The sequence below is a fragment of the Anneissia japonica genome, unplaced genomic scaffold (genome assembly GCF_011630105.1).
Source record: "Anneissia japonica isolate Jap-2015-1 unplaced genomic scaffold, ASM1163010v1 scaffold287945_len1679841_cov205, whole genome shotgun sequence".
Classification (NCBI taxonomy): domain Eukaryota; kingdom Metazoa; phylum Echinodermata; class Crinoidea; order Comatulida; family Comatulidae; genus Anneissia; species Anneissia japonica.
The window spans coordinates 324,669-352,306 of NW_022753015.1; the positions used below are offsets into that span (position 1 = coordinate 324,669).

The 27,638-nt window shown below is 34.5% G+C and overlaps 1 protein-coding gene across 1 annotated transcript; it reads left to right on the forward strand.

Annotated features, from left to right (window-relative positions):
* The first annotated feature begins 676 nt into the window (after nucleotides 1-676).
* On the forward strand, nucleotides 677-26,890 carry LOC117122661 (mothers against decapentaplegic homolog 3-like). The gene is made up of 8 exons (XM_033268344.1): nucleotides 677-1,114; nucleotides 3,536-3,729; nucleotides 11,043-11,174; nucleotides 19,104-19,178; nucleotides 20,337-20,372; nucleotides 21,242-21,454; nucleotides 22,601-22,738; nucleotides 23,285-26,890. Exons 1-8 carry the CDS (start codon nucleotides 912-914, stop codon nucleotides 23,551-23,553), a joined length of 1,260 nt encoding a protein of 419 aa, XP_033124235.1. The 5' UTR covers nucleotides 677-911; the 3' UTR covers nucleotides 23,554-26,890.
* The last annotated feature ends 748 nt before the right edge of the window (nucleotides 26,891-27,638 follow it).

Below are 27,638 nucleotides of genomic sequence, written 5' to 3' on the forward strand. Positions count from 1 at the left end.
GTGTGTCCATATATAACATAAGAGCATTTCTTGTTGAGGTAGGCCAATTTCCTCTAAAAATTGCACAATTATGGAGTTTTGATCAATTCCGACGAAATTAGAATTAAAAGCACAAAAAATTTTTTCGCGCGCTTCGCGCGCATTTGTTTGGGTTGAAACTTGTGCTTGCCCTCCTTTGCCTTCTCAGTTATTTAAAAACATAATAGTCCCAAAACTTGAGAAAGAAAATTTAAGATAGATCGTTTTACCTAAAAGAAGGGCCTCAATGTGTAATGATGGTGAAAGAATAGGCCTATGGATTGTAATAAATAAAACCACGATGAAAATGCTTATATTTAGTTCCAAACACACGCGTGTGCCCTATATTAATATTAAAATAAGCCATGCCGTATTGTTTTCAATATGGGGGGGGGGGTATCACGTATTGTTTTCTAGAGGGGGGGGGGGGTATCACACCAAGTCATAAATTACTAACCGGGAAAATTATTACCTTCGCCCCCCCCGACCCAAGACCCCTGTTACGCGCCTGCTTATAAGTGGGGCCCCCCCACTTTGAAAAACGTTCCGCCGGCCCTGCAATGATCAGCTGGGTGGATGACCACTCTCCAAAATGGAACAGTCGAATGCATGCTTAGCCTGGCGTAGCATACAGTCGCTGTGCGCCTGGTCGTCGATGTGACCTAGATCACCGTATGCTAGATTTTGTTGCAGTGTACCGTCTTGTTTGGAAGTGTGTGTGTGATTATAAGCATAAGCAATCGGACGATCATAATAAAAACACAGCTCATTATCAAATTGGAAACTATATGCTATTGCAAGACAACCCAGTAAGGTATACTGTAATTTACTCTCTTGATTTTCGTAAGAAAATCGAAAGACAGGTTTATTTTGAGGTAGCTTTGCAGTGAAAAATGAGCGGCTTGCTACCCTTCACACCGCCGATCGTGAAGCGACTGTTGGGATGGAAAAAAGATGACTCGGGAGCCGAAGACAAGTGGTCCGAAAAGGCTGTGAAATCCCTTGTAAAGAAGTTAAAGAAAAGCGGATGTTTGGAAGAACTTGAAAAAGCCATATCTAATCAAGACGTCAACACAAACTGTGTTACGATTCCAAGGTGAGCTATAGAAATGTAGGCCTTTCGGCAATCACAATACAGTTGTTAGGCCTAGATTTGTCACTTTGTGCCATATTGATTGGGAATTGTGAAGCAAGGCTAGGCCTAGTGGTGTAGGCAGGCCTAAGCCTAGGCCCTCCTCCTGTATGCCTCGGCCTAGTCCTAGCCTAAAAACTAGGCTAGGCCTAGGCTTACTGTAGTCTAGCTAAGAGAATCCAGTCAGGCCTAGGATATTGTTTGTAGGCTAAAAAGAGCGGTCTAAATTCTTAACTGATTCTTGTATTCTTGTAATTGCAAAGATTGTTTATATACCTTATTAAGTATAATAGGCCTAATTAATGACACTTTAAAAGTTAAACAACACATGAATTTATTGTTCTTCAATGGAACCTGGAGTAAAAGCTTCAAGGCAAGACCAACCCCCCCCCCCACGTCTAAAATACATTGTGCACAGTTGCCTAAATGTCGACTTAGCCTTAGGAGATTCAATGGGTTTTAGATCCAATATTGATTAGTGATCTGGGACCAAATGCTAATTACCTATGATTTACCTGCAATTGAGTAAGAATGTTTTGTTTTAGACACTGACAACATGTAATAGCACATCGGGATGCATTCGTGCAATCCATTTGGAGTTATAGATTGAAATGAGATGAAGCCTTGTGCGTACTGTATGTGTTATTACTTTCCGATGGTCAGGAAAACACTATCTGCGGTGAACTTAATAGCATCAAAACATCCCAGATTAGTCCAACCCATGACCAAAATGGAAATGGACTTAAATCGTATATGATGATACTGTATGATGATGGAGCTATTTCTGTGCAAGATGACTCGACGCTAGAATGAATTCACTCATGCGTGACTGTCTTAAGTTCTCTGCACAACAAAGATTTAGTCAAATTGCATCCTAAAATCCACGCGACAAAGAGAACTTAACGTTTTTGCGTGTGCAGATGAATTCTTAGTAATGTCATCACGTTCTACATCCAACCACATTGTGAAATTCAAAGCTCCCTGTGGTCCCAGATGAAAAACAAATGGCTACTATCAGTAAATGTCTAGTTACCAATATCTCTGGATTTCAAGACTATCAACCAAAAAAAAACAAAAAAAAAAACAAAACACTGCAATTACAAGATAATGCCAGATCAGTGTAGTTAACCAACTGAGTATTCAGTACTATAACCTATTAGGTAGGGTAAACCAGTGTTCTTCCTAGCATCATGGGCAAGCGTCATGGTAATTGTTAAGTCCACCATAGTTGGGACTGACACAAGGTATTTTTAATAATTAGGAGGCATTGAAATGTCATAAATTGCAATTTAAGACTATATAAGCAGGGAACAGTTAAATAATTTAACTGTTCCCTGATAAAGGCATCATGGAAGATGTTCCAAGCATCATGGCCAACTGTCAAGCATCATGGGGAAAGTCCCAAGCATCATGGTACCATGATGTTTCAAGGGTCTGGGGAGAACACTGGGGCAAACATCAATTCTTATTATTTCTCCTGACACAAAAATGCCATTGTATTCTCCTATCTTGCTTGTATTTTTTTTCAAGTTATTCTACAGTAAGTCTCTTAATAATAATTTGTCATTATATGATTTGTAAACCAAACAAACTAAAAATCTATTGTATGAAATTTCTCAAGAAAAAAAAAAATTATGAGTTATTCATTCTGTGTTCTCTATAAGTAAAATAATGTTATTAAATTTAAAGACTGTTTCATGTGGCCATAAATAATACAGTAAACTGATAAAATTTGAAATATTGAGAGAAAAATGCATCATATTAAAAAAGATTAATATTTATTTATTATTTATTATTTATTCTGTTTTACTCTAAGATAGTGATAGCAGGCTATAAAGGAAAATAAAGTGCTATTCCCAATGGGATTCACCTACCATATACATATTCAGAACAAATTGAAATTTTTATTTAGCTAGGCTTTAAACAATGATAATGAAAATAGAGAAAAAGAAAATAATACTAATAATAGTTATATGTTAATATTTTAAATTTCTGTTGTATACTAATTACAATGTTCACTCAATTGCATGTTTAATACTTGACTGCAGATGTTGAAATATTATCAAAGAAGATATTAAACAGAAAAGGAAAAGAATAGTTGATGATGAATTTAAAATTTGATTTATTTTTGCTTAATAATTTGATAGAAAAATGCATAATGGTAAAAAAAGATTAATATTTAATAGTAATATGTTAATATTTTAAATTTCTATTGTATACCAATTACCATGTTTATTCAATAGCATGTTTACTATTTTGACTGCAAATGTTGGAATATTATCACAGAAGTTAACAGAAATGGAAAGGAATAGTTGATGATAATGACCATATTTATTTAGGAAGGAACTAACCTCTCATGCTAGATGTTTACACTTCCTTTGGTAGGTCTCTAGATGGTCGCCTTCAAGTTTCCCACAGGAAGGGCCTGCCACACGTTATCTATTGTCGTCTGTGGCGTTGGCCCGACCTTCAGAGTCATCATGAACTACGATCTATTGAAACGTGCGAGTATGCATTCAACTTGAAGCGGGAGGAGGTATGCGTCAACCCATACCATTACATACGTGCTGAAGCTCCAGGTAAGATGATAGCAATTTTATAATACAATTATGTAGGTTTTATCCGATGTATTTATTGCATAATCATGTATTGTAAATAATAATAATGTTTGTATGGTGACAATACTGTAAATTATGATGCATGGAAATACTGTAGGCCTGTAATAGATGTCATACTATTTTCATTTTTTGTGGTGACATCCTGAAAAAGTGCACAATAATAATAAAATGATGATTTTTCTGTCATTTTTTTTGTTTTTTCCATAAAAGAGGACATATGCCTACACTGTCAACATCCACCCCTTCCCTTCCCCAAATGTATTCATGATTTGTATTCTAGGTAGTGAAATATGATTTAAAAAAAATAATGGATGGTCCCTTACTTAAATGTTTTGTATTAATTGTCTAAATACAGTACATAATGTGCAAACCAATACCAAACCAATACAGTACATGATTATACCAACCAATACTGTACCATCCAAGTGCAGTACAGTACATGATTGTACCAACCAATACCGTCTGAATACAGTAAATGATGCACCCGACCAATACCATCTGAGTATACTGTAGTACAGTACATGATTATACCAACCAGTACCTTCCAACTAAAGTACAGTATGTGATTGTACCAACCAATACCGTCTGAATACAGTACACGATGTACCAACCAATACCATTTGAGTATACTGTAGTACAGTACATGATTATAACAACCAGTACCTTCCAACTAAAGTACAGTACATGATTGTGCCAACCAATACCGTCTGAATACAGTAAATGATGCACCCAACCAATACCATTTGAGTATACTGTAGTACAGTACTGTACATGATTATACCAACCAGTACCATCCAACTAAAGTACAGTACATGATTGTACCAACCAATACCATCTGAATACAGTAAATGATGCACCCAACCAATACCATCTGAGTATACTGTAGTACAGTACATGATTATACCAACCAGTACCATCCAACTAAAGTACAGTACATGATTGTAACAACCAATACCGTCTGAATACAGTACATGATGCACCCAACCAATACCATCTGAGTATACTATAGTACAGTACATGATTATAACAACCAGTACCATCCAACTAAAGTACAGTACATGATTGTACCAACCAATACCGTCTGAATACAGTACATGATGTACCAACCAATACCATCTGAGTATACTGTAGTACAGTACATGATTATACCAACCAGTACCATCCAACTAAAGTACAGTACATGATTGTACCAACCAATACCGTCTGAATACAGTACATGATGCACCCAACCAATACCATCTGAGTATACTGTAGTACAGTACATGATTATACCAACCAGTACCATCCAACTAAAGTACAGTATATGATTGTACCAACCAATACCATCTGAATACAGTACATGATGTACCAACCAATACCATCTAAGTATACTGTAGTAGGCCTACAGTACATGATTATACCAACCAGTACCATCCAACTATTACAGTACATGATTGTCCAACCATCTGAGTATAGTACAGTACATGATTATACCAATTACCAGGGATTATAGAAAATAATCTTATAGCTACCTTACACCGGCAACTCAACGCTTTCGTCACAAAAACAACATTAGTTTTATAATGCCCAGAGCCAGATTGAATTTGTATAAATGTTCATATTTCCAAAGAACTGTGCCTGAGTGGAACTCACTTGACAATTCAATAGTCCAAGCACCTTCATTGCACTCTTTTAAGCAACAAATTGGACAATAATAAAGCCCAACCCCGCACAAGCCTGGCACTATACCCTTAAGGGTCCAGCCAGTATACGTACAGATAGAAGAGTTTCCAAGTATAAGAAGCCTTTATGAAATGAAAAGAAGAGCAAATGACTTATTGTAGTGTAGATGCTTAAACAGTAGAAATTTATCTTCGCAGATACTGTAGATACAATAGACATCATAATGGCTGCCTAAAGTACAGTAAAATAGGAAGCATTCTAGTGTGCAAAGTTGGTAAGATCGAGAACGTACTGATGTAAGTCATTTTCGTACGTGAGAATGTCAAATTTTCATTGTTGTCTGGATTTTAGGACGCAGTTTATCACGTTGCACACAAATTAAAACTATCACAACTGGTTGTCAAGCATTACTTCCAATTGTCAGCATCACAAGGAATGTACCAAGCATCATGGTGCAAAGAAATTTTAAAGTACCTAGAATTGGCTGGTTTAATTAGATTAAAAAGCTAGAGAATATGTGCTGTATTTTAAAAAGGTAGAGTTTAAACTGAGTAAAATTCTGTGTTCTGGGATTTGAACCCAGGACTCCTATTGCCAAGTATGCTCTAGTTGAAATAGTGTGTGTTAGGGTCCTTGTACTACTTACTGTATGGAGAATGTTATGTTATAATTTACTTCCTTGTCCCTCCTCCTTTATGATGGGTACTGAAACTTTAATACTAAAAATATAATTTTGCACAAAATGTTGATGTACAGGTATTGTACATACCCAAGAAGGAGCTTGGTGGGAGAATTTGTTATCTATCGGAAGTTTGTATGAGAACCGTAAGGAAGTTTGTAGGAGAATACAGGAAATATGGCCTTTGTCTTCAGATTCTTGATCTGTTCGATAACCTAAATTTACCTGGATTAGGTTATTGTAGGAAGTGTACATATTGAAGGGCTTTAACTATTTTATGAAATCTAAAAAATAACAGGAAGTTGCATGTATCAAGACACTCTTTAACCTTTGACATTTCTTAAAGCATTTCTTCAACACTATACTTTCACTTCATATTTAATGCTATTATTTATTTAGGACCCCTGGATTTGTACTTGGTCCGCATGTGTTTGTACTATAATACATTTTGTAAGATTTACATTAAAACACACATCATGAAAAGGGAGAAGAAAAATAAAAAAAACTATACATTTAGCTTATAAAACCCCTACAAGATTATTTTAAGAACAATAATTATTTACATGGACAGTTGAAATTTCTTCAACAAACTTGCAAGTACTGTATATTACTTCCTTAATAGAAAAAATATATGAATTAAAAATATCAATGTTGCATGGATACTATATGTTGCGTAAAATAAGGTTTTTAGTGAAAATACCAAGGCTATAAAGGATATCAAGAAAAGGAACCTAAGACACATGGGAGGACCGTTATCTTATAGAACTAACAAGGACACCAAATAAATGTATCAAAGCCATTTAAAAGGGAGTACAGAAATAATATAAAATAAAAGAAATCTATTTTTAGGAGACAGAAGATTACATGGGTACCCAAAACATTTAACAAAACACCTGTTGAATTTAAAATATATTTTATCAATATGGTGTAGCTGGGAATCGGAGGCTGAACTATATATGACATTGACACAAGAATATTCTCAATTTTTATTTTTTAAAATTTCCCTCACATCCAACAGCAAGTATACTTGCCACTTACAGGATGGAATAATGCTTTATAAATGAAGACTCTTTATGAGGCTTAGGGAGTGGAGTTGTTTTTAATCGTGAGAAAAAGTCCTGCTGTGACAGGAATTGAACCCAGGACCCTGGGATCAGAAGGCAAGCATCTTAACCACAGAGCTATTCAACTCAACTTCAATGAGAAGCAATTAAAGTAAAGATAAAGTGTATTCATTCATTGCACCGGGACTATATAATTAAATTAATTTCTCTAGGTTGAAAATGTAAATAAGGTACTTTTTGAGTTTTTTGACTATTTCTGTTTAGTGCCACCTACTAGCATGCACATGCGCTAAAAAAAACTAATTAGACTCAATTGCTCGCTGGTAGCACCGGAAGGAAGTTTTTATAGCTACTGTAATCCTAGGTAAGGTAAAGGTTGAAACCTGATGAAGCTCTGGGCTCACCGACCGGGGTGCCCGTCTCTCTTTCTTTGGTGTTAAAATGGGCCAGGCTGTGGGGGTTTGCCACTCCTCCCACAAAAACTTCCCAGCATATTCCCTTACCCATTTATACTCCTGGGTACTATAGATAGAGACAAATGTAGATAAAGTGTCTTTCCTAGGACACAAGCGACTTCCACAGCGAGGCTTTTGAACCTGCGACCTAAATTGTTTTTTACAGTACTTTGAGCATTTTTGAGTTACAAAACCGTACTGTAGGCCTTAAATTTCAAACATTGCTATGGCTTTTAATAGATTGAATCTTAATATACAGGGTATGCCCAACTTGTGTCATAAAGCGAAGCCACCCCCATACTTTATCTCAATTTCACATACTACTGTATACCATGCTTTCCCGGGCAAAAGTCCAGGGTATGATTTGAATGTGAACAACCTTATTACAGGACATTCTGTCAGTTTGAAAAGAGATCCTCATTTATTTGGTGAAAATAAAATTCCTTCAGGATAAGCCCATCTTCAAAATCAGTCATATTTGATGTTCAATAGGTGGGTTGGGCTTATTAGTAGAGAACTACAGTAAAGCTACATTTACACTAGACACGATAATAACACGACAACAATGACTTGATAAAAATGTGCTCAGTGTTGAAGAATATAAACAACGCGATGATATGTCGTCATCCTGTCGTTATCGTGTCTAGTGTAAATGTAGCTTTATTATGATCATAAGCATGATAAATGAAATCTCATAAAATCAAAGGTTGTAGAACGTTTAATTATTTGCTATCAGAGAGATATTAAACTTTGTACTATGTTTATAATGTCAGTTGTCATACAAAATTTAAATAGAATTGTTTTTAGTTGTTTTTTTAGACAGACATTTCTGTGCTCTGTAACCCTCATGTTCTATTTCAAAATTTTTTGCATTTGTATTACAACTGCTTAATATTATTTAAATATGTATTCATTTTACAGTACCAACAAAATTACATAACGTACCACTACTGTATATAGTAGTTTAACACATACTGTACTGCAGAAACTATCAAAATTTGACCAAAGAATGATAAATTTTATCTTTATTTTGAAGTATGTAAACTCTTAAATGTCACCATGTATATAAATTTACTATTAACACTTTGCTTACGTCAATGCAAGCAATGGTTGTTTAGATAATTATGAAATTTCCTCCTTGGGTGTTAAGTTATTAAGAAAAGTAATTACCGAGTGTTGTTCACTATTAGTGTCTACCATGTATGTCAAATGCTGTGACCGTATACTGATATCGTATACACATACAGTATCTAATTATCCATATACATTTTTAATAAACATCACAAAATATTGATTTCAGGTTGATGTTGTACAGTAAAGGAACATATGGTTACAGTGAATTGCTATGAACTTGGTACAAAATCTAGATCATGGAACATAAAAATAACAAAGCTTACAAAATTATCAAGTGTGGATTGACTGTAAATTGAAACATAGAAAATGCTGTTGAATAAATTCATCTGATTGCAAGTAAAAAAAAATAGGCTCCCAGCGGAAGTGTGTGACTACTGCCTTATACAGGAGTTTTTGTTTAATTTTATCTTATGTTCTTCAATATGCAGATGTGTGTATTATTGTAGTGTATCTGGATTTTTCTTTCATAACAGTATTCTGTATAGGACTACTATATTACACTAAAAATACTTTAAAACTGAGTAACTCTTGGAGTTACCACGTTATGTCGTTGATCACGAAGAGTACTACCTTGTTCTAGAGGGCGTCTTTCAAATGACGGTAGAAGACGTTCGTGGTGAACGTGTGCTGCTTCTCTATAACGCGATTTTGTTCGAGTTTTGAACGCTATTCGATTGTCAATAGAGCACCCCCTACCTCATGGTAGTAGTACCCATCATGCCTAAACCGGATTTACCCTTTTCTGCCATCTTTAATTGCTACATCATGACATAGTGTTTACACCCCCGTTGGGGGCAGTAGACACAAACATCAAAAAACATTGATTCAGGATGTTGTTGTTCAAGGAACATGGTAACAGTGAATTGTGCTGTACATAAACTTGATTCATGAAACATAAAAATAACAAAGCATACAGTAGCAGAATTATTAAGTGTGGATTTACTGTAAATTGGAACATAGAAAATGCTGTTGAATAAATTCATCTGGTTCCAAGTTAAAAAAAAAAATCACAAAACATTGATTCAGAATATTGTTGTTCAAGGAACATGAATACAATGAATTGCTATACATGAACTTGTTGCACAATCTAGATTCATGGAACATACAATAACAAAGATTAGCAAAATTATCAATTGTGGATTTACTGTAAATTGAAACATAGAAAATGCTGTTGAATAAATTTATCTGGTTCTAATGTAAAAAAATTCACAAAATATATAGATTCAGGATGGTGTTGTTCAAGGAACTTGGTTACAGTAATTTTTGCTATACATGAACTTGGTACATAATCTAGATTCATGGAACATAAAAATAAAGCATATAGTAACAAAACTATCAAGTGTGGATTTACTGTGAATTAAAACATAGAAAATGTTACTTTTCAAAGCTTTAAATTCAAGTGCACTATAGAATGATTAGAATTTTATTTTTGTAAAATAACTCGGGTTATACCAGCCTTGTAATCATAATTACCACACACAAAAATTGGGAAAACCCCAAATCAGAATACAATTAAAAAAAGAAAATATAATGATGTAAATATCTTACAGGGAAACAGCGCATCTTTTACTTGGCTACCCTCTGGTCATCATCATCATCATCCCGTTTATCCCCTTATGGGGAGTCGGGTCGTCTCATTATCGTCCTCCATATCAGGTGCAATCCCTGACTGCTTCTAGGTCCATCAATCTTCCATTTTGTCTGATGCAGTCCATCCATCTCTTTCTGGGTCTCCCTCTTGCTCTGCTCTCATTTTCCATTCTTTCTGGTATGGCCCATGTCTCAGCCCCGTACAACAGTCCCACTGGTCTGACCATAGTTTTATATACTTGGCTCTTTACCTTTGCTGGCATTCTCTTATCGTAGATGATTCTATTACATTCCTCAGGGTAAGATGTTTAAATCACAAACCTGTAGAACAAATCTATGATATCTCAATTTATTCGCACCACTTTTCATTAGAATTCTCAATCAAAATATCAAATGAGTTTTAGGGCCTAATTATAATTATATTGTTTTGTTTTGTATTAATCTTGCACTTTGTTTTGCAATGTGATGTACCAACTGATTTTCCGATAGGACACAAATAAAGAATCTTGTATCCTGAATATGGTGTATTGAAATTAGTGCAAATTCTATATAAATAAATTATATAACTGTACATATTAGCTAAATGTTATGTGGTAAGTTTTTGTTACGGTTGAGGGAACAGTATTGAACTGAATACAGCTGCACTCATTTCTGATTCTTTTTTGCTTTTATTGCATTTTATCTTTTCAGTTCTTCCGCCAGTGCTTGTTCCTAGACAATCAGACATCCCCAATGAAATCGCTTTGGATGACCTTTCTAACACAATACCAGACAACGCTAACTATCCTGAAGATGTCAATCAAGAAGGTCTACTACCACCAGGTAAGGTTCAACAACGATACTTTTGATTCTTTAAAAGAATTGATTTACAGTACTGTAAATGTAGTTTGATTTTTATAGTGCTTTATACCGAAGTCTCAAGGCACTTGAGGTGTGGACTAGCTCACACAGTAACTTGCTTCTCCCATGAGGATCTCATCGTGTCTGAGCTTCCATGTAATCCGATACCAACTTGTCTTGTCTGTCCACAACAGGGGCTATATGGACTTCTGTAGTTTAGTATCCTTTTCTAAGCAGACTTGTTCCACCAAGAACCATACAAGCTACAGAACAGTACTGTTTGAACCACCGGCGATATAGCTCTGCGGCGCCCCTGCCTTAACTACTCAGCCATTCGACTCGCCGATGAATCATATTTTTAATTCTGATGATCGTACTTGTATTTTTTTAAAGCCTGGTTCTTGGTAGGCGGTCTATGACCCTTTGCTTCACCCATTTTGACTTAACATCTCTGGAACCATAAAATACTTTCAGGCTTCGCAGGAAGAGCATTCCAAAGATTTACCACCCTCTGAGGATAAACAGGTTTCATACAATTTACTTCCTCAACGGCCCTATTTATCTCCTTTCCTTTTTGTGTTTTAACATGTTGTAAAGTAAAGTCAACTCCTTAGATGAAATCAGAGTAAACAGTACTGTGATAGACCAAGAGAGCCCAGTATGCTCGTTGGGACCATAAACGAACTGTAATGCGCCCTTTACACAGCTATTGGAGGACGCCTGCTGTCTTTTGTATGCTTTTTATTACCCAGTACTGCACTGCGCATGGTTTGTTTATTGTTTTTTTACATGATACAGTACTTTCGTAGAAGGCAGTAGATTTATTTCTTTTTCTTTATCTTCTCACCATTGAAGCTGTAAACTCAAACATAGTGGCCACACTCCATGACAATAGTAGCGACTTCCATCGTAACTAGGGAGTGACGTATTTACAAATGGGACTACACTCTCCTGTTATATCTGTACTCAGATTAAATTACAAAATTAGTGAACAAGAGAATGAAATTCGAGAATGAAAATCATCCTAGAAAGTATAGGAGACTAAATTTAAAACTGAAAGGGAAAGTGGTAGATATCTAATGTAGTTCCATTGAGCAACTAGATACAGGAAACCAGTCACAAGAAATAATTCATAATTTAAAATAAAATATAAATGAAATCTGAAGCGTCCATTGGCATCTTTAAGAAGCGACTCAAAACCTTTCTATTACCTTCTTTATAATGACCTTTTTTCTTATTCTTTGTTTCACCTCGCTAGCTAGTGTTGTTTGGTCCATGTTAGGAGACACCAGATCCCAGAAATATCAAGACTTAACCGATGCAAACTGGAGTACATAAACACTGATCTCTGGTTGGCAGTGGCGGTGTAACCCCATACTTCGGTTTGGGTGCTAGCTTGGTGTTACTGTATTTGTTTTTTTCCTTGTTTATTTATTTAGCATTTTTTTGGTTGTCTTCTTAACTAATGTTGATTGTATTGAGACCTCATATATTAGCGCAATATAAATCCATCTATATTTGGCCGCCCCAAGTTTGCTCGATGTCTTCTGTTTTTTATGTAAATTTGATGTACTTTCCTCTCGGTCTGAGGTGTCAGAATTGTTCGAATCTGTAGTACCCATGATGAAATATTGATGATTACGAAGTGACATGCATAAAGACTTTTTGTCAAGTTTCATCCAAAAAACTTGCGACAAAGGGCGCAATTTCATACAGAAGGGAGCACTTCAAATCATTAATTTTCTAATGCGATAGCTCCCTGTGTTTGTGTTTTGTTTTGGTTTTTCTTTTGCCTCATTGACAATGATTGTTGAGCTGGTGAGTGTGAGAAGAAGCACTAAGGCGTGACTATCTCACCGTAGGCGTGAGACTTGGTAGGTCTGCCAAAAGGACTGAACCTTGCACAGTGTGCTTAGCCAACTTTATGGACAGTTACCTGTAAAAATGTTTCAATTGGAGAATACTGGGAATTGGATTTGTATAGGGACCAACAAGCTTCCTATTTTTACAGATACAGTGTATTATCAAACAAGGATTTGCAATCTTGAACCTGACATGCAGGTAATTCTCAGAAATATAAATTATACTGATGTCAGATTCAAAATTGGAGGATTAACTATCAACAATCTCTAATTAAAGTGGTTTCAAGCCATCCTCCAGAGGAAAAATACTCTTAATATACTGTATGCAGTACAACTAATTAATATAATTAAATACAAAAAGGATGTTTGATGGTTAATGAAATACAGATTTTTGAATATTTAAAAATTGGGAGGGGGGACATGAGGGTGGGAAGAGCATAACCAACCTTTTTTTCCACCATCCCCAATCCCAGTTTTGAAATTTTCAAAAATCTGTATCTCATTAAACTGATCCTGAGTTTTTCAAGAGATAGGTCAACACAACAATTCAAAGAACGCTTGATGAACTTACACAGAAACTCAAAATTTTGAGATTTTAGAGACAGGTCTGGAGGATAAAATGGTGTTTCATGAGGGACATCCCCATGGGTAGGAGATTTGATATGTGGATACTGTATGGGTAGTGAGTAAATGGTAACAATTTAAGGATTTGTCTTTGTCTGACCTGCCTGAAGTTTACTGATGCCCTTTTGGTGCCCTATCACAGTACCTTTATTTCACCATAACAATGTCACTCCAACCTAGGCATTTCCGTTTTAACTCTTCCATTATTAGAAGAGGGTAAATATTTACCTGATTATAAATTTTAAAATAACTTCTTAAATGAATACATTGTTCATTTAATAAATAAAAATACATGTGTCTTGTAATGAATTAATTTTAAAGGTAATTGAAAATCTTAACATTTCAAGTTACTATTATATTTAATAGAAAAATAACCCAACTTTACAAATTATCTATTTGCATTGATGTAACACTTTAGAAAGTGGACTAGTCCAGTTTGGCCTTGACGGTTTGTTGGTAGTAGGTCAGACTGTTAGGTTGTAGGTTGCCAACCTTAGTTATCACACAGAGGAAAATAAAGCACACATGTACAGAATAGAAATTATTATACATTGAAGTTGTTTTTTTTTTCACTGAAGCTACCTTAAACTGGAGTGATAATCAGTGTCTAAGACAGAGGACAACACAGGTATACACAACTTTGTTCTCTTGGTTAAATTTTTCTTATTCTCAGATGGATTTAAACTTTGCGTGGGTAGTGTCTTGTGTATGTTCATTTATTTGCAATGCATACTTTTTTCCTGGAAATCAGACATCCATAATTGATCAGGAAAATGTAAAATATTGTATAATAAATAGGATGTTAATAAACTTAGCCAGTAGCAGAGATTCAATTGTATCATTTTGTACAGGATTCACTGTTATAGTACTAAGCTTGCCATTTGCCTTTCAAACGAAAAGAATATTAAATCGTAAAAATATTTTAACTTCCGCTGTCAAAGACACAGTTTTAATTGTAACTTTAATATTTATCGTTTCACCAATAGACAAAGCCCTATAGATGAATGTTTAGCATATTACTAGGAATAACAGGTTAGGATTTAATCAGTAAACTTGGCATTGCTCCAGAAGCAAATTCTAACTAAAGTGGCGGCGGTGGTTCTAGCTTTTATCAAGAATATCCTACCGTTTAATCAGCCTCCATTTTGGCTTCTGATCATGCAGTATTGACCTCTCTATTGTGCGTAGATACAACCAATTATTGTGCCTAGAATACCGCTGATATGCAAAGGGAATAAAACTGGTGTTTTATGACTTGTTAAGTTACCATAATATTTTAAAATATTGTTTCATTGAGCCACTTCTTTTACACGATCCTTGGATTTCCTGGTCAAGATTGCTTACAAGGTATAAAGCACCCTTCTTGGTGGTTTGGTATAATGTGGCAGGGACATTTTCTATCCAATAAAGTTTACCGAGTGTGGTGGGAAGTTATTGCATAGTGTGGACAAGGAGGTATGCCTCCTAGGTCTGAATATTAAGGCCTGTACCTGTACAGTATGTTAACTTTATGAAATTGATGTTGGATTTCCAACTTACAATATTTCATTGGCAGCATGGTTGTTGTCATAAAATCCAGAAAAGTTATCTATTTATTCAAATGTTTATTATGTGGAATTTAATTTTTGGAAAACTGTAAGAACTTAAATTTTACCTTTGATATACAGTAAATCTGTAATTCATAAAAGCTATGGCTTTATTATTAGCATTGTACAGTAGTTAATTACTGTATTTGCAATGAGGTTTTGACTTCTTCACATACAATCTAGGGAGTTTATTCCAGCTCATGCCCTTGAAGCCAGACACATCTCAGTACTGTCTGTGACCCTTGATCAACCAACTGGCAACAAGCCACTTGAGACCCAATAACTTCACTGCACATGCTCAAAGTTAAAATTACAATTAGTGTCTGTGGAAGACTGTATAAGTACTGTATACTGTACTTCTGGACTCTCATCTCCTAAAATCCTCTCATTCCTTTTTTCTTTCCTCTCAATTAATTCTTTTCCTGTTCTTCCTCATTCTCTTCTTTTTTTTTTTACCCATTCTCTCTTCTTCCTCATCGTTTATAAACCATTTATAAGTAAATGGAAAATAATCCTAGATATTCTTGCTCCTTTTTTCATCTTATTCATTCCATTCCTTTTGTAACGGTGTTTCCTTTTTCATCATTAGCTAGTTTTGTCCTTTCCTTGCTCTTCATGTCTCTTTTACCCCCTTTTCTCCTCATCCTCTCTTTAAATTACCATCAACAATATAGTTAAATGCAAAATAATTCTTCAGTCATGCTTAGATTATCACCCTATCACTTTTGGAAAAATAATGTAGGCAGGTTGGTTTTTATAATATTATATTTTTCACTCAAAAACTTCATCTACGTTGTTACTCTCAATCTAGAAGTAGGACATGGTACTTTTGTTGTTCACAATATACTACGAATAATATCATATTTCGTATGTTTTAAAGTTAAAAGTAAAGAAACCTACCAACTATAAGGTAAACTTGGGGTCATTCACAATTATCAACATTGTCAAGTGTAAAAACTGTACACTAGAGGGTGGGCATACACTTTAATTAAATAGATTTTTACTGTAGCTACATTTTAATTAAATAGATTTTTATATTTAATGGAAATAATGATTGAATTCAGAACCCAGGATGCAATGGCTGTTCTTAAGCATTCAAACAAATATTGTATTTTCAAAAATAAAATTTATAAATCTGGTATTCTGCAAGTAGTATGGCTAATAAAACCATTAATTATTATTATGGGTTATGGTACGTATCGATGTATAATGTACGTCATTCTGTAGGTACTGTATAAACATTTTTGACCTCTCCTTCATGAAAATATTGAAAAATGATAATGATGTTGGCAATAGTGATCATGGTCAATCCCATATAACTAAAATTCAATGTTCGTTACCAAGTAAAATTGTGTTACCATACATATTTTTGAAAAGTTTTGCATCTTTTTTTCCAAAATTTGTCATACAGGTACACCAGTTGATCCATACCTAAACAATAAAATTAACATTAACCAATTTGAAATTATGTTTATTACAAGACCATTGTGTGGTCAGCCATTAATTTCATTCCTTTAGACGACATTAATGTAATTCTCAACAAAATATGATTTAGAATTACATTGTAGCAGCGATTCGTTGATGACGTTGAATTCCAAGATGCTCGGCGTCATTAAGTGTAGTAGTAGTACACATAGTAAGAACATTCTTTGTTCATTTGAAATGTCATAATTAATTCCTTGTAAATGTGACCGCCATTTAATTTTGATGGAGTTGTACTGTACATTGAAAATACTGTACTGAAAAAACAAATTCAGGGATTCTCTTAACAAATTTAGACTACAGCATTCATGGATGGTCTCGACATTACATACAAGAATACTTGTATGTTACTTTGCCTGCTAGAAAGTGATTACATCTTTCTCCGAAAGAGAATATTCAGGGTTGATCTCAACAAGTAAGAATAAGATTACATTACGGTAGTTGGCTAAGTTATTGGTAGCTACGATTGTGTCTTTACTGTACGGTAAATACAGGTTGATTTTATCTCAAATGTGTGTTTAATGTTCATTCTAATCTAAGGATTTTTTTTCCTTTGAAATTAAACCGACTAGAAGTAAGGTGAAACTTTCCACCTTTCACTTCATGTATTCTCAAATGGCGTTTCCATTGTCAAAATGGCGACTATAGTGTAAACAACTCCACCGTTCGCTGTTGTTGAATGTGATCTTCCAGCCCTATACCTCTCTGCATTGTGAGGGAATTACATTGTATGTGTAGTGTGTTTGGCCTTTTGGACTTGCTTGAATTCTTTCCATAGAAATTCAATATTGACCAAATTTATGACATGGTTGTTTAATAGCATATTCAGACTTAGTTAATTTTGTAGTAACTAAGAAGAAAGATCTGAAGCTCCCCAATACTTCTCTACCTCTCTTTTGGAAGGTCATTCTCAGAATCTTCAAGTCTTTCCAATGACTTTATAAATTTATGCAAATTCAGGTGCAGTAGTTGGCCAGAAAATGCCACAACACTCTAGAATTTTGCCTTCTGGATGGACAACTTAGCTTTTGATTTTGTTGCACTGTTTTGGTGACTTTTACATTGGAAATTGTTTCAGAAAAAGAAAATCCTCATACTCTCTAATACGTAACCAGATAAACTGATTTTTAAATTATTGCATTGGCTCCTATCGTTCTGATTCGCCCATGCACACAGCATCTAGAGAGAGACTGCAATATGATGAGGCTGTCTCTTATACACATCTAGATGTGTATAAGAGACAGAAAGAAAGATGAGAAGGCTCCAAAAAAAGCATTCTTTTTGATTAACGTGGGTTTTCCCAAACAACTCCGATTGGTTCCGAAACTAGACTTATTTGGAAATGTTTTTACCATATAAGGAAGCCATGGGCGGGCCTTATCTATTAATGAGAACAATAAATAGAGCTGATGCATTTTTGCTAAGCGACGCTAAAACGTGGTTACGCTTTGAAACGATAGGTGGCGCTGCGCAAAGCAAATGCGGAAGTAAGATCGAAAAATCGCGATATAACGGACAAATCGTCTATCGGCTGTCCTACTGCAATGACTTTATAAATTTATGCAAATTCAGGTGCAGTAGTTGGCCAGAAAATGCCACAACACTCTAGAATTTTGCCTTCTGGATGGACAACTTAGCTTTTGATTTTGTTGCACTGTTTTGGTGACTTTTACATTGGAAATTGTTTCAGAAAAAGAAAATCCTCATACTCTCTAATACGTAACCAGATAAACTGATTTTTAAATTATTGCATTGGCTCCTATCGTTCTGATTCGCCCATGCACACAGCATCTAGAGAGAGACTGCAATATGATGAGGAACTTACAATTATTTTCAACAACAAGCCGCAAGGAACCTCTATTGACAGCATCACATGATCAGTGGGATGTGGGGGATGGATTTGTCGGTGCATGGTGTGCCCGGCTTTAATATCCTTTCACTGTCAGACAATCAATCCTATAATTTTGTTATATTTTCAATTAACATTTGCTATTTCATTTGTCTATATGATATCTTTATTATTATATTGTATATTGTTGTGTATTGTGTACCATCTCGCATTGGGCTAGATTTTGTGTTTTTAACAGAAAAAAGGGAAGTTGGCTTAGTAAATATAGTCTTTGTCGAAAATCAGTAACCAAATTTGGATTACAATAGGCCCCTACAGTACTATAGGACCAGCAGTGCCCTCAAGGTGCGCTGCCAGGATTAGTACTACTGGGAGACAATACCCTACTATTTTCAAATTATTTGAATTGTATTTCATGTGTTAAGTTACAAATTTAATACAAGGATCTAGTATTAGGATTGAAAGAGTTTGTGTATTTACCCATAAGCATGTATTATTTTTATTTCAGAAACCCCGCCACCAGGCTACATGAGTGAAGATGGGGACACTAATACAGAAAGCATGGACACTTCTCAAAGTGGAAGTATGTACAACACAAGGCTAGATTAGATTCCATAAATTTTCTTATCCTGATTTTCATTCAGAACTACAAAAAATAAACTTAAAGTCTCTCAAAATAGGCTGCATTTTATTTTCATTTTTGCCTCATAAATTTATTTATAACTTTAATTCCTTAAAGAATATTTGACGTAAAAAGTAATAAATTGAATGGTTTCAATTACCATCTCATTAAATGTTTCTATGAGCAATTCACTGTTTTTGATATTCAAATTTATTTTTATGAATGACAAATTATTATGCAGCCCTGGTTCTTAACACTCTGCCGCCAAACTCGAAGATCTCCATGTGTGGTAACGCAGCGCTTGACCGCCAAACACGGAGATCTCCTTGTTTCAGGTTTTTTTTTACGGAGTCCGATAATACCAGATAATTACCGACATATACTAACAATTTAAACACTATATTCAGTCTGGACTAAGTATTTCACTATTTGTTTGTTTACATTAGCGTAGAGCGGTATTGATTTACTTTCACGAAAATCGCGATTATCAGAGCTTCGTTATGCGAAAGTGCGTAAATTTCCACAGATTGTGATTAGAATAAGGTGTTTGGTACCACATACTAAAATGTTTGTAGTTCTTTTAATAGTCACTACATGTAAATCTGATCACATACACATTCTCTACAAGCTTCGGAAAAGTGTTAAAATGTGCTGGAAAAAAAAAGTCTGGCAGTGGCTGATACTATTTTTATGAACCCCTGGCAGTCAGAGTGTTAATAGGCAGTCCGCGGGCCAAATTTTTCTAAACAATGTTGTCTGGCCCACGAAACAAATAAATAATGAAGAATATTTAAATCAAAAACCAAAAGTAATAATAAGTTGAATATTTTTTTGCCATGTGCAATACCGTCATTTCTCGAAAAGTAACTTGGAGTATTTAAAAGTGATGATTGCTGGAAACTTTTTTTTATGAATTATTTGAATTTGAAATGGCCAAAAAAAAAAAAATCTTGAAAGGCCTTTGCTCCAACTCAGAGATTATAGGCCCATTGGATCAACTTAACAAATAATCTGGCCCTTCAAATAAGAACCTGGGTTATACAATAAAACAGGTTTAACATGATTTAACTTTTAAGCATAAATGTGAATGAAAAATAATTATATGCTTTATTTCACTAGGTGCTGCTGTGTCACCAAGTCCCAGTGATTTCCAGGGTAAGAACTCATTTGTAAATCAGCTCATAATTACGTAAAAGTTCTTGATTCTAGTAAATGACCTACCATATTCAGTCGAGGATTCAGAATTTTTTGCCTGGGGGTGCACAATACAAAGTCCACACCCACCTCAGTCCCACCATGGTTGTGGCAGAGGTGTGGAAATTTTAAGAATGGGCACCTATAGATGCCCCGAAATGACACTCTCAGACGAGAAAAATGCTTTTTCAAACCAGTGCTCCTTGACAAAATTATAGGCTTTTTCTCTACGGGAGTTATGCTCCCCCTCCACTAAATACCCTTCCCTCATGAGTGTCGCAAAGTTCTAATCGAGGACCCATAGTCTATTCTATGCTGCGAACTTAGAACCGACAGTCCAAGGGGAGGATTTGTGAGAAGTGAACCATAGGGCCTGGATTAACAATGGTTCAAATGTATTATAGATAAGATAGGCTTTATTGGTCTATTCACATATAAAAATACATAAACAGAAATGTTTCTTGAATCTGGCATAAACACGTCAAAACCAACAAACATCAAATTACAAAAGCAAAGAAATTGTAACGCATCTACTCATTACATAATTTAAATACTGTATTATATATAAAAATATTTTAAATATTAAATATTAATTAAAATTATAGTTATTTACGAAAAATTTCATTTACAACAAATTTATACTATTAAAGGATCCACCCCTGATATTAAAGCTTATAATGTGCAAAATATGAATATATTAAAAATTCAAATATTAAATATTATTTAAAATTTTAGTTATTACGAAAAATTCAATTTTAATGTTTGTCACTAATCCTGGTCTTGGCATGGCATGTTCCATATTTTAATTTTTTTTTTGTATTGTATTTCAGATGTTCAACCTGTGTCCTACTCAGAGCCAGTGTTTTGGTGTTCAATCTCATATTATGAGATGAATCAAAGGGTTGGAGAAGCCTTCCATGCTTCGCAGCCATCACTAACCATCGATGGTTTCACGGATCCATCAAACTCGGAACGCTTTTGCCTAGGTCTCCTCTCAAACGTCAACAGAGAGTCTGTTGTGGAGATGACAAGAAGGCATGTTGGTAAGCCAGTTTTTACTAATTTATTAATTGTAGCATTTATATAGCACTCTTTACCAGTCTTGCAGTGCTTTTTGCCCTGGTCATTGGATACAGATTCAATCCCTGGGAAGTATTCCTAGTTATGCGTGCAATCACTACTACTAATTTCATTCCGAATCACTCACCTCCTACCAGGTACCCATTTATACTCCTGTTTGAAGGAAGGCAAATGCAGATAAAGTGCACAGGCGGTGGTGTGACGAGCATCAGTCGCAAACCCCCGACCTTCCGATTGAAAGTCCAACGCATTACACGCTGTTGTTTCTATTTTGATGTGAATCAATATAGCAGACACATCAAAGTATTATTCAATTCTAAAATTAAATAAATACATTTTGGTTTTGTGTCTTATATCTTCTTTAAAATTGATATTTTAAATTTTCGCTGGGGCGTTGGGAGCAGTATGCAATGCCAACGAAAATTTAATGGGCAAATCTGGCATACCAAAAGCTCTGACAAGACATTAATTTATTTTACAATCTTTTGCAGAGGGCGACACTACAATATACTGTACCTTTTTGCTCACAAAACAAAAGTGTTTAAACATACGCAAACACGCATGTTTGTGGGACAATACGTGCGCTAGTTAGACATGTGCGTACTCCTAGTCTTTTACGGATTCATTGACACTCTGGAAAAGTCAGTAGTTTTTTGTTCTTCAAAATGCACAGTCAGCAAATAAAAATAAGAAAGATTTCTCTAGGTGGCCCTGACAGATAAGGCTGAAATATTGAATCGAAATGGTGTTTCTTACTTTATTTGAAGTTTAAGAAAGTATAATGCATACACCTAGTTTTGAAATGCACACCATCGTGTTGGGAATCAATATTTCAAAATTAATTAATTTGAATGTTGAAATATTGAATACTAACATGTTGGTGTGCATTTCAATACTTGGATACTTGCGTTATACTTTCTTATCTGAGATTAATCAGTGGACGTTTCGGTTATTTGGAGTTTGTATACTAAGTTGTGTCAGATTTAGTAGTGCACCTACTAATCTTCTGTGTCTCCTAGCAACAGATTACCAGATTTAGATTGGATGCTATATTTTTAAATATAATAATTTTACAAAAAGTATTTCCTGCTTTTTTTTTTTTTTTTTAGGGAAAGGTGTGCGGTTATATTACATTGGAGGGGAAGTATTTGCAGAGTGTTTAAGTGAAAGCAGTATTTTTGTGCAAAGCCCGAATTGTAATCAACGGTATGGATGGCACCCGGCAACCGTTTGTAAAATCCCTCCAGGTAAGAATCGTACACCGTCAAGTAACGATGGTTTTTAGAAAGTGTTAACACATCACATAAAAGCCAATGTTGCCCTATCTTGAATTCTGTAATAGACCTCCAGGTAGAAGCTGGGGACACAAATGCGCTGTATGTGAGGGATTGGATTATCCCACATGTAAATGTTCCCCAGGTATTCTATATTGCAACATTTTAATTGTCATCACCCAGTGGCATATCTAGGAGATGCATGGTGGATGGGGGGGGGGGGTTGCACACCCTTCCAAATAAAAGCTTGTGGCCCCAGTCACCCTTCCCATTAAAACTATCACACTCAAGTATTTAAAAAATCATTTTGTTTCCGACCTAGCGCCTCTCACTAATTATTTGCTCCCCCTCACTCAATCATCACTCCCCCTCACTCAATCATCACTCCCCCTCACTTAATCATCAAGCACTCTACATTACCCACTTCCCTCACTCCATTTTAAGAGTTCTAGATACACCATTGTCATCATCTGGCCTACAGTATCTTTGACTATGAAATTTGTTTCTTTTTGCACATAGGTTGTAATTTGAAGATTTTCAACAATCAAGAATTCGCCGCCCTTCTCTCTCAATCTGTCCACAGAGGCTTCGAGGCTGTTTATCAGTTAACTCGTATGTGCACAATTCGCATGAGTTTCGTCAAAGGATGGGGTGCGGAGTACCGCCGCCAGACAATCATAAGCACCCCTTGCTGGATTGAGATGCATCTCAACGGACCTTTACAATGGCTAGATCGGGTGCTACAGCAGATGGGACCCCATCCTTTTACTGTCGGTAGTAAATCATAGGAGATTGCCCCCCTCACTCCTTTTGACGGGGAAGATATAAGGTGCATATCAAGAGGTGTATTACTATTAATGTGACTGACACAGTAAACGTAAGAAAATATACAATATCCTAAATGTATGTTAAATTTTATTTTAACAACCTTTTTTAATATTTTATTGAATGCTGGCAGCCTTGATCAATTTGTAAATCCTTCTTATTCCTGATTCTGATTGGCCATTTGCAGTTCAGATAATCTACTGTATTATAAAATAATGGTATATTGTACATTTAATATGACCCTCTTAATATCCTTTAAGGATTGGAGGGAGCTTACAGTATTTGCCGAAATAGGTTGTAGTTCTGTGGTGTGAAGTCCACAAGATTTTCATTGGATTTTTTGTATAACAGCCTACAATTTGTTTTTTCTGCTGACCATGTATAGAAAGACTATTTTCAATCCATTGACTTTTTTCTGTAATAAATTCATTTATTTTTTTATTTGTGCTGCTACTAACCGTGAATTGTAGGACCAATTGGTATTTTTTACATCTCCCTGTTTAAAGAATGAACACTTAGTGGTTTTTGTGAACCTCAGTAGTAATTGAAGTTAGATATGTGTGTCCACCACTCGACAATATAATGTATCATATGAAATTAAATTTGAGCCAGAATTTAATTCATGCTAAATTACAAAACTTCATAATTTTAATCTATATGAAAGGTTCTACAATTGCCTGAATTCAAGAACATTAGAAATAATATTTTATGACATGGCTCCCTTTTTTAGTGTCCTGTTGACTACTACCTAGCGGCCTCAACATGGATGCTTTTGACAACTCCCTGTTGAACATTACCTAATAGCGCCCTCAAAATGTGTGCTTCTAAGCAGCACCTTTATTTGATTGGAATGCCTTTAACATACACGCTTCTTACAGCCAATGTAAAGTAATGTTTGTTGAAGATATTGTCATTTCTTAGTTACTGACTGTGTTTAATGTCATGAAGAAAGGTCATTTTTTGTTTGTATATAGCTTTCCTTCTCTAATTTATGTAAATATTTGCTTGTTTTGAATGTAGTAATCTTTGTATTAAGGAGGCACGAACACTGATGTCCCTGCATGGGTTTGTCTGGATGAATTTGATTGAATTCTAACATTGTCACATTTTTAAGAGGGAAAAACTCCTCAACATACGGTTTTTGCAAATTTAAAATATTTGAAAGATCACCAATTTTTTAAATTTATTTAAGTGGGTGATAAGTTCTCATAATATCAACAGAAAAAATAAATATTAATAACTAAGATGAAGGAAAATTTGTCCTGTGTATTTATAAAGCCCTTTTAAAGTTAAGTGAAAGAAACCCAAAGAATAATGTAAAATTGATAATTACATTAAGATATTGAAGTAATGTTCATACCTATGATGATTGTGTGGTTTTTTTTCTTATGGAATCATGTACTTTAAGAAAATGAAAGATCAATAAGATATGTGACAACGTTAATTAGTGAATCAATTATGTTAAATTTTGATCTTGATACAATTATTTAAAATTGGTGTATACAAATTGATATTTTTGAACAATAGAGGGCTCAGTTTATGTGTGTGCATGTGATAACCATTTTCAAAATGGATTGTTTTTTAGTAAACACGTCTTTTCTGATGGTATGAAACCATGGAGGCTTCTTTTGAAGGCTTATCCAAACTATCAAATTGCATTTGACGAAAACATGTGATATGCCAAATTGTGGTCATGAATGACATCACATCATGACCATATATAGGCACATCATGACTATATATGGGCATACAACAGTTTTTTTTTTCAAAGAAAATTTGATAGTGTAGACAACCCTTAAGACTTACTGCAACTCAATGTAAATACAAGTTATTCAAGTATTTTTTTTAAATATATATAAATATTATATGACAATCTTATATGTAATATATAGCCTAATTGTAACTATTTTATTTGCATGTTACTAAGAAGAATTTATAGATTACAAATGGCATTAGTGGATTGCAGCTGATGGTACAGCATCTTCATCATCATTTTTACAACATAATAAACATTTTTGCATTAAAAATATTGATGTCTAAGTAAAAAATAGGTTTTATTTGTATTTTATCACTTTCACTTTAATATTGTTTTAATATGTTAGATTATAGTATAGTAACACACTTGGTAAATCTTAGCTGTAAACAGGCTACTATTGTACATATTATAGCGGTTGAAACAAATATCACTTTGATAATAAAGATTTTCTTGGTCTACTGATCAAGCTGAGTAACCATGGTGATAAGAAATAGGGCTGCAATGTTATGACACAGCATTTAAAGCATTAGTAAATGCTGGCATGATCGCACTATTTATATATGTAACCTTTATTTAATCTCAAACCACTGTGAGTAGACTACCGTGCGGTGACCTGGCTTGTGTAACCACTTTAATCCTTTAATAAGAACGCTTTTACGCTTTTTTCGGTCATTCTAATTTTAATACTCAGAGGTAGCTCTATTAAAGGTTAGCTCTTGCAGGAAGTTCCAAATTTGGTTGTAATTAATATTAATTTAACAAAGTTTTGTGTTCATATATGGGCATATGGTATCATGTCCATATATGGACAGTCAATTTATAGTGCAGACAATGCACAAGATAGCAATATCAATTTATTATAACTCTATGTTAATTAGATTGATGAAGTCATAAAAACAAAATAAAACATGATCAATCTTTAACTACTGTAATTAATATTGTTTTAACAAAGTTTTATGATAAATACCCAAGATTTGTCCATATATGGGCATATCACATCCTAATGTCCATATATGGCCAGTCACAGAGTGGACAAAGCATAAGATAACAATACCAATTTATTATTATGTTAATTAGATTGAAGCGTTCATAAAAACAAAATAAAACATAATCAATCTTGAATTATTCTAATGTTTATTTGAAATGTTGAGCACAAGGGAATGAAATGGAAGCTGTCTTATTTAAAATCAAATTATGTAAAAAATTAACATTTGTTACTTCATAAATCATAGAGCAAAAAAAAAAATCATTGTTAGCTTAAATGAATCAGCACAATTGTCTTTTGGTAGATTTTGTATAAATACATTTTTAGGATCTCGTAGCAATGTTATATTATATCATATGTTTTTTAAATGAAAGCCGGCAAACGCATTGTTTTATATGGAGAAAGATAGTTTTTAAGGTAACTTTTGTAACACAATGTAGTAGCACTACACTGCTGTGTTGTATTACAAACAATAAGATGAGCAAATAGAGTTTTACATTATTTACTGTTGTTAACCAGAAAAATGTCAATAAATGGCACATAACTGTAAGAAAATAACTACTGTTTTTTTTGTTTTTTTTTTATTATTCTTGTGAACAAAATTCCACTTAAAATAAAACAAAATAGAACATTGAACATCAATCTACACTTTAGGAGGATTTATTATTTGAGGTGTGGTAAACCTTGTTTGTCGCCCTCTATTGTATAATAATGTGCAAGATGTTGCAAGTACTGTAATTAGAATTGTTACTTCGTCTGAAACTGAAAAGAACATTTAAACAAAATGCAATAACTGGAAACTGCGAAGGTGATCTAGTCTGCAAGGAATGAATTAAATATTCATTTACCTGGTAATATGCATTATCAGGTAAATAATTGTAGTCCCATTTATCATGTTATTAGCTGCACTTTTAATATGATATAATAGTTAACATTGAACAGACAGTATTATTGTCATGGATACATTCAGTTGATTAATAATCATAATCACTTATATTAACTTGTTTACCCCAAGCGAAGCCATGGACAGTGTATGAAAGAAACTATATAATCAGCACTCCACTTCTCGGCCTGACCTACCCAGCCCTGAGACCCAACATTTTCCCGAAGTTACAATCTTATGTGTGTGATATAGTTTATCATCATCAGTGGCTGATCCAGGAATTCAAAATAAAGGGGGAACAGGAAAGGACATTTACAGATCGTGGGGGGTTTATGCACCACCTCAGCACCCACATGGTTGAAAAAGTTATGATTATGTTACCTAGATGGCCGGAAATGGCACTCTCAGACTTAAATTTGAATAT

What these genes read in the sequence shown, in the direction of transcription:
- LOC117122661 (XM_033268344.1), top strand. Translation starts at nt 912, where the DNA reads ATGAGCGGCTTGCTACCCTTCACACCGCCGATCGTGAAGCGACTGTTG. An exon ending in GATGACAAGAAGGCATGTTG is followed by an intron (nt 21,455 to 22,600) that starts GTAAGCCAGTTT and finishes TTTTTTTTTTAG; the next exon opens with GGAAAGGTGTGCGGTTATAT. An exon ending in CGTTTGTAAAATCCCTCCAG is followed by an intron (nt 22,739 to 23,284) that starts GTAAGAATCGTA and finishes TTTTGCACATAG; the next exon opens with GTTGTAATTTGAAGATTTTC.